The following is a 7,997-nucleotide window of genomic DNA, read 5'->3' as shown; positions in this document are numbered from 1 at the left end:
TTGACTATCCCGAATCAGTCCTTGCCTTTCCAAATGCATGTACATCCTGTCCCTCAGGATTCCCTCCAACAACTTGCCCACCACCGAGGTCAGGCTCACCAGTCTATAGTCTATACTTTTCCAGGTTGAACTCCAACTGCCACTTACCAGCCTAATTCTGCATCCTGTCAATGTCTCATTGCAACCTACAATTGCCATCCACGTTATCCGAAACTAACCTTTGCATCAACAGCAAACTTATTAACCCATCCTTCCACTTCCTCATCTTTATGCATTTACACATGTATTAATATGTCCAAGCAGGTTGATTAAAAAAATAATTTATAAATTCATATCTTGTTATGGGCTTACAGAGATTCACATATGTATTCACATAAATAGAAGACCGCTGTAATTGTAATTGTATCTCAGTTCTGATAAGTAAACTAACATTGCAATTGTTTATAACAATTGAGGCCACATGCAAAATAGAGGACTGGAATTTCTGATTCAAAATTTACAGTTGCCCTTTGACAGAGACACACTAAGTTTGGGTTTCTAGTTTATGAGTTAATAGATGAGTTTTCTTCATGTCTGAAATTAATAATTAACTTGCAGACATTTCTCTAGCCATGGTGATTTTTTTTTTAAAGCCGTCCTTAAGGACTGGGTTTAGAGTGAATGACTTTGTGCACATCTCTCATGGACTTTAAGATTGTTTTGTGACCTAGCGAAGTAAATAATGGGGGCTCAACGTTTGTGAGAGAGTGCGCATCCTCGAATTTTTAGTAGTTAGGGAAAACACATGGCTTAGTCAAGGAGACTTCTGAGTTTCAGTTTTACTTTGAGTTTAGAACAGTACCAAAGTCTTTTGAATAAGGTGGATCTCTAAACCAGTGCTCCCAAGAAGGAAAGGGGATATAATTGCATGTACCTTAGGCTGAAGAATGAATGTAGTACTTCAAAGTAGCAACACATCACCACATTCTGATGGACAATTCAAATAGGCAATATATTCTATTCTTACCAGCAATATTCATATCCCAAGAACATTTTTTGTTTAAAAGATGCAGTGGAATTGTCTGAAAAAAAAGATTGACATACAGCTACCCACATAAAACAAGTGTACAGGTCCACATGCTTAATAAGCTAAACATATTAATGTGCATAGGGAACCTGTTACGTGTGGCTTTATTATCTTCACTGAAGTGTGTGCATGGAAGAAATGCAATATTTTTTCCAAGTGCAGTAACCAGCTTTACCTCCTTCCTCATTGTTGTGTACTAACAATCTTGATCTTTAGATCAGAAACAAATAACTGACCTTATCATTTATCCAGTCCATGACATCATCACACTCTCGTTGATATTGCACAAGCTTCTGAGTCTGCAAAAGTCGGATCCCCTTCTCCTTCATTTTCTCCAGTAAACGCACCCATAGTTGATGGAGTTCCTCTAGGCGGGTCTTGAAAGAAAGATTTGAAGAAACAAAAGCATTTTATTTAAAATTTGAAAAAGCATAACAATCTGGCATTTTTGTTGCCAACATGCAACATTTCATACTGTACGAAATTAAAATTATTTCTATAATATTGCCATATGAGCAGATATTCTGCATACAACTCACCGCTAATTTGATAAACATAATTAATGATTTCCTCACCTAGAAAAACATTGCTACTACGGAAATCAAATTACAGAATATATAATACAAATGGATATTGGTTCACATCAGCTGCTATGCTCCACTTAAGTAATCAGACAAACATTTTTCCTCATTGAACTAATTCTCAATTCTCTTCTTTCCTCGGGCACCCATTTTGTTTCCTCTCCACTATTCACCTCAATTACTCCTTGAGGTAGCAAGCTCCACATTGAGTAAACAAGTGTTTTCTGATTTCTGTACATGAATTCTTGGTGGCTCCTCTTACATTTAATATATCCCCTAATTTTGGTCATCCCCACAAATGGAAAAACACACACACACAATGTCTATATCATAGCCATTTCCTTATTAGCTCATTCCCTAGCCTTGTCTTTTCAAAGGACTGCTCATTGTACTTATTTGGAAAGGAAGTAGTAAACTGAAACATCCTTTCAAAAAGGAGAGAGCTACGAACAATACAAGGAAACAACTTTGGATTGCTGGTAGCGCTGATAAATTGGCTTTAAAGAAATTTCCTGGAAATGCATCTTTGTCGTCTTAGTTGTATTCTTAATTCTGTATTAAAATGTATTCAGGACAGAAAAATATTCAAGATGATCAAACATGAAGTCCATAGCTTGCAGTGGTTTCCATTCCCATTTAAATTATTTGTTTGCATAAATATCATTGAAGGAAATTAACTTGCATGCAATGGATAGGATTATGCAACGTAATCATAAAATTCTCCTAGAGGCCAACTGCGTTAAATTCAAGCAAGCTGTGACAGTAGTTGTATAACAACTCATTGAACATAGCATTAAAAAGGAACATTTCTTGCATAACTTGAGGACATTTCAAAGCATTTCATAACCAATCACTTGCAAATACTTGATGCAGCAGCCAATTTACACATTGCAAGGTCCAAACAGACAGCAACTAAATTACTAGATAATGTTTTTAGCTGTTGGTTGAACAAAGTACACCATTCTGATTATTGTACCCAAGTAATCATTTGTGTCCATCTGACAGGGCTTTCATTTAAAATGCAGCCAAAAGACAGCACTTCTGACAGTTCAGAACCAAAACACTACTGCAGACTATCAGTCAAGATTATGTGCTCAAATCTGTAACATGGAACTTGAACTCACCTGCCTCATCAGGCAAAAATGCAAAATAAACATAGCTGACATTAAAAGTTCTTTATTTTAGCAAGCTACAAAGGGGATACTCAGCAGAAACCCAGAGTCATTATGTTATTTTTAGGATTAGGAGTTCCTATACTGTTGCTCAGTTAAAATTCACCCTTTTTGTTTACAGTACTGTTAATGACAGAAATCTGGTCAATCTGGAATCATGAGTGATATAAATGAATACTTAACCAGGAAAAGTAAAAAACGTTAAGTTCACAGTTGGTAATTGGAAACAGAGATTTAATGGGAAGCAATTAATCAATACTGGGCACATGGTTATAAACATAATTTATTTCTACTTATTCTGAAAGTGACAAGCACTGCTAATTTCTTTATATAATCCACGACTGACTTTCAATTTTACCTACAATGGTTTCCAGTAAATGAAAACATCAGTATTGACCTCAATGTTTTGACCAAATGTAGCATTGAACCTGGCTGCCCAAGGCATAAGTGAGGACTGCAGATGCTGGAGATCAGAGTCTAGATTAGAGTGGTGCTGGGAAAGCACAGGTCAGGCAGCATCTGAGGAGCAGGAAAATCAACGTTTTGGGCAAAAGCCCTTCATCAGGAATCAGGCTGCCCAAGGTCAATATCACATGACAGAGAGGTTAACTTGCGATGAGGGAGTCTACATTTCAATAGAAATTTGGCACCCCGAGCACAATTAGCTTGAATAACTTGAACTAATGCACATATCTCTGTAAAAATCCAGAACTGATTCACATTTAAAGCAGCTAATGTTGTCTAATGGTTGCGTTGTCCAGCAGCATATGGAAACAAATCTGGTTCCAATCTGTACTGGCAATAAGTGGATTGAGAGTGGGTGGCACCAGTGACTGGGGAGCTGTTGTAGAGAAGTGGATGTTAGCAGCTACTCATCAGTGTTCCTTTGGTTTTTTTCCCCCTATTAATTTGTTCAGAGAACATTGGCATTGTTAGGTAGGCCAGCATTTATCTGCAAGCCCCAACTGCCCTTGACAAAACAGCTACTTCAGTATAAAGTAGTAACTGAAAAGGCTAAGTGATGTGGGGATACAGTCTACATATCACGATACAATGGCCTGTTCCTGATGGCAGCTATGCGGTTCCATTAAAGCACCTGTCCACTGTGTTCCAGCACCAATTAAGTGCCAAGATTAATGTGGTTAACATTAATATGTATAATCATTCCTCATTATCCACTAATTCGTTAGATACAGATCTTATAGTTGCAAGGTCAGCCCCAGACCCCGTCATACCCCCCCACTGACTCATTACCCACTCACATTCAGGTGTGGAGTAAAATGTTAAGTGGTAGAATGGGATGACAATCAAGCAGGCTACTTTGACTTAATGTTATCAAGTTTCTAATGATGTCAAAACTGCACACATCCAGGCAAGGGGAACGAACATATCCCATCTCACCCCTTAAACACATGTTTCAAGTCAAGAGTGAAATGATTTACACTTTGTAGCAATATAATTTGCAGCATAAATCTGGAGTGTCCCAAAACTGACGTTGGTGAAAAGTGGACTCCCATCTTGGATTGCCTTTATACCGTAACTCTAGCATTGATGCAAATCAAAACAGTTGCACACCAATGTTAGTTACATTGTAAATTTACTCAGCAACTTCTACCATCAGTGTTGACTACATTTCAAAAGCAAGCAAGAAAATTCAGTATCCTTTAAGCTCCCTGTTATCACTATCACAATACTTACACATCATTTTGTTTTGATAAACAACCTACAAGTACATAACATTTCATCCAAGTAAAACTGACTCCTTTAGTTTTCCTAGGCAGATCAGCAAACAACATCCATCCTCAAAGCTGGAGGAACATAATATAGCCAAATCAAATAATGAATGAGAATAATATAATTGATACACCACACAAACTTTGTATGTTTCGTTTTAGGATTGGGTTTGGGTAATGACAGTATACAAATCAGCACCACTATACATCAGGGCCCCCTGCCAGCTGATTATAGAATGATGCTGATTACAGTCATGAAGCAGTTTTAAAAAAAAACAAGACAGACAGTCAATAAAGAACAGCAAAACACTTATTCCAAAAGGAGAGAAATTCAAGCAAACACTGCACTACACAGCAATTATACACCTACTTCCATGTGAGTACCAATCTGTACTGTGGTTATAATAGGTCGTTGAGTGGTCCGGTAGGGCGTGAAGGACTAAAAATCAACAACGGAGGTTACATTTTTGATTGTCATACCAATGGAATGCAAAACCATATAAAAGACCAAGGTTACTTACTCGAATAGTTTCTGATGCGAAATGCCCACTTGTTATCATTTTGTTGCCAAATTCATCAAGTTTGATTATGGCACCAGCATTGGCTTGCACTTCAGCCTCAAACGCTTGGTGTTTCTGCAGTTTACCCTTTATTAACAAAAAAAAAACAAAATAATCATCAAGTTGGAGTCTTTTCAACATTCTCCTTTTGTTTTCTGAAGATACAGACTCTTGCTGGCATCATTCTACAGGCAGCAGCAGCAGCAGCAATCAAGACATCATTCCTTCATGCGCGAGAAAATGATCGACCAGGAAAGTTGTTGACACTGATTCACATACAGAGGAACATCGATTATCCGAATATCAATTAACCTAATACCGGATTACCCAAAGGAGATCAAGGCCGCGATAAAAACATGCCATCAAAAAGCTGTTTCCAACACTGATCGCCTCTTTTGTTTACAATGATTAAAAATGAACTTGGCTTACTGAAATGCTGCTGAGAACAGTCCTGGACATCGATGGGAGCCCAGTCACCGTCTCCAAACGACTGACCGCCTGCCCCCCCCCCAACCTTGGAGTTCTTCATATGCGTGTACCCTGAATCCCCCTTCCCCAGATAATTTCTCCAAACTTTTCCTGTACAGGGCAAACAGTGGAACTTGACAAAAAGTTGCAGTAAAACGTTACGTGTGTGTGTGTATATATACGCACACTATTTGGAGAGTCACCTCCCAAAGGCAGCAGCAATCTTACTATCGGTGTCCAATCTGGCTGCCCCCTGGGCGGGCGGTGGGGGGATGCCTGGTCTCCTAAACAAGGAACAGACTTAGCAATTGGGTGTTCTGCTGGTTTGTCTGTAGGTTTTGTTGTTGAAGGTGAAGGTGAAGTGGGTGGTACGGTATAGGTCCACTACCTTGACGATATTGCCTTACTAATGAAGTTGGTGGTGTTTGGTCTTCTAATTGTGTAGTCAGTGTTTCCTTGGCCAAGTTGATGTTGATTGATGTGAACAGGGCTGTTACATCAAAGGAGACCATTATTTCATCCTGTTCTATCTTAGTGTCTTTGGTCATCAGGAATTCTTGGATGGAGTGGCATGAGTCTTAGTCTTTGGTGAAGAACAGGAAATGACATCACCAACCCAAAGAAACCCAAACATAAATAGAAAGCAGGAATCATCAGCAGCGCTTCGTCCGGAGGCTCACTGAAGATGTTACCTAGTATGGTCACGAAATGTCTGAAAATGAACCTTCCAGCTCAACGAGCAAACCTACATCCAGAACCTCAACCTGAACTACAAATCTTCTCAAAACTCGCTAATTATCTTGTATATAACGAATTAGACATTTAAACTAAAAAAAACTACAAATGCCAACTCTCCAAAGCAAGGTCATTTCATTCTGAAACAAGCTCAAACTGAAGAAGACAGATGTACAGTATTAAATGATAAGCAAAGAAAATGACACAAAGCCAACATTATTGAAAATGCGAAATCCTTAATAAACAGACAGTTGACCAGAGCATTAGAATGGCACGCACTTGCAGGTTGCTGGGATCCTTGTAACTCTCATCAGATGCAATTTGCAGTTTCTCTTGAATCCATTTTTCCAATTCATCCGCATCACGACGAAAACACTGAAAGCTGTAGGAATCATCTAGTTTCTGCCGTCTCAGAAGAGAGAGTTCCTTAAAACGCCGATACCTAGCATGTACAGACAAAGAATATTGTTAGCTTAGCAATCCATGTTATTTGATGTAGTTACCTCCATTTCTTTACCTTACTCTACTATTCCATCCACATGTCCAAGTTTATCTCATGCTACTGCTGGAAAAACAAAGTAGACCAAAACTCATCTTTTTTAAAAATTGGGGACACAGAGAGCAAGAATGCAAACAAGTGAGCGAGCAGACAAAAAGAATTTCTGCTTATTTATTTTGTACTGGCAATAGGTTTATGTTTCAATTTGAGCCACTGACTCTATGCAATCACCCAAGAAGTCAGAATAACAAATTTATACCTGTCTAGCACCTGCTGACGTCTCTCCTGGATGTCATCCGCTGAATCTAAAACTTTTACTCCAGTGGAATCCATTTTCTGTTATAGGTATAAAAGCAAACATCAAATTTAATGATTTTTAAGGGAACAAGCAGCTTATTTTTTTAAATTGAGAAACAAGGTACATCTATTTTAAATATTAATTAAAATTTAATTCTATGCTCCAGTAATTAAAGCTATCAGAGTGAACACTGTTGACATTAAATCTGAGTCAGTGCAATGGTCTTTAAACCACAATAAAATTACTCAATAATGGAAATTCAAGATTGCGCCGTTAAGGACTAATCAGCAACCTTTATGACCATAATACTGCAGTCAGGTTCTGCAATAAAGAATCATTACCAAAGCATCTAAGACAGTACTAGTCTTGAAGCAAAAGAAGTCTTCCACTGAGCATATAATCAGTCATCGAGTCATAGTCATACTGCACAGAAAAAAAAACAGCAAATTGGACAGCTGAAAATTCTCTAGAAGTGAAGACAATGCTCAAGAATTTCATATGGTTGTGAATTACTATCTTAAAAAGAACAAGTAAACTTGCATTTATAATCACGTTTTTCATAATATCAGTATTTTCCAAAGCACTATAACATTCGATAATTCTTATAACATGAACAATGGGCTGTAAAACCACAGCAGCTCAGAGGGCACCGCAGAGAGAAAAGACAGTTGACATGGAGTCCAGTGACTCTAAAGAACTAAAAGAATAAATTCCTGAAGAAGTGTATTCATTGTTAGGCAAATTTACTTTGAAGACCCTATAAACAGGCTTATGGTGCGATACTTAAAGTCATATAACATTCTTACGTTGATAATAAAGAACAGGTTTAGTCTTACTATAAAAGTAAGATGAACACAATGGGGATCTTACATCTTGGGATTAATT

The 7,997-nt window shown here is 37.9% G+C and overlaps 1 protein-coding gene across 10 annotated transcripts in view; it reads right to left on the bottom strand.

Moving 5' to 3' along the window:
• sptan1 (spectrin alpha, non-erythrocytic 1) overlaps positions 1-7,997 on the bottom strand; it is a 105,790-nt gene that overhangs the window by 87,467 nt on the left and 10,326 nt on the right. For all 10 annotated transcript variants that reach the window (XM_043720583.1, XM_043720580.1, XM_043720586.1 and 7 more), the window contains exons 2-5: positions 7,074-7,150; positions 6,595-6,757; positions 5,074-5,199; positions 1,303-1,443 (exon numbers count right to left, since the gene is read on the bottom strand). In XM_043720583.1, the coding sequence (XP_043576518.1) occupies positions 1,303-1,443; positions 5,074-5,199; positions 6,595-6,757; positions 7,074-7,147 (504 nt within the window). In that variant the 5' untranslated portion in view covers positions 7,148-7,150. The remainder of the gene's footprint in view (positions 1-1,302; positions 1,444-5,073; positions 5,200-6,594; positions 6,758-7,073; positions 7,151-7,997) is intronic.

The sequence above is a fragment of the Chiloscyllium plagiosum genome, chromosome 30 (genome assembly GCF_004010195.1).
Source record: "Chiloscyllium plagiosum isolate BGI_BamShark_2017 chromosome 30, ASM401019v2, whole genome shotgun sequence".
NCBI classification, from domain to species: Eukaryota; Metazoa; Chordata; class Chondrichthyes; order Orectolobiformes; family Hemiscylliidae; genus Chiloscyllium; species Chiloscyllium plagiosum.
This window is presented reverse-complemented; position numbering and strand designations above follow the sequence as displayed.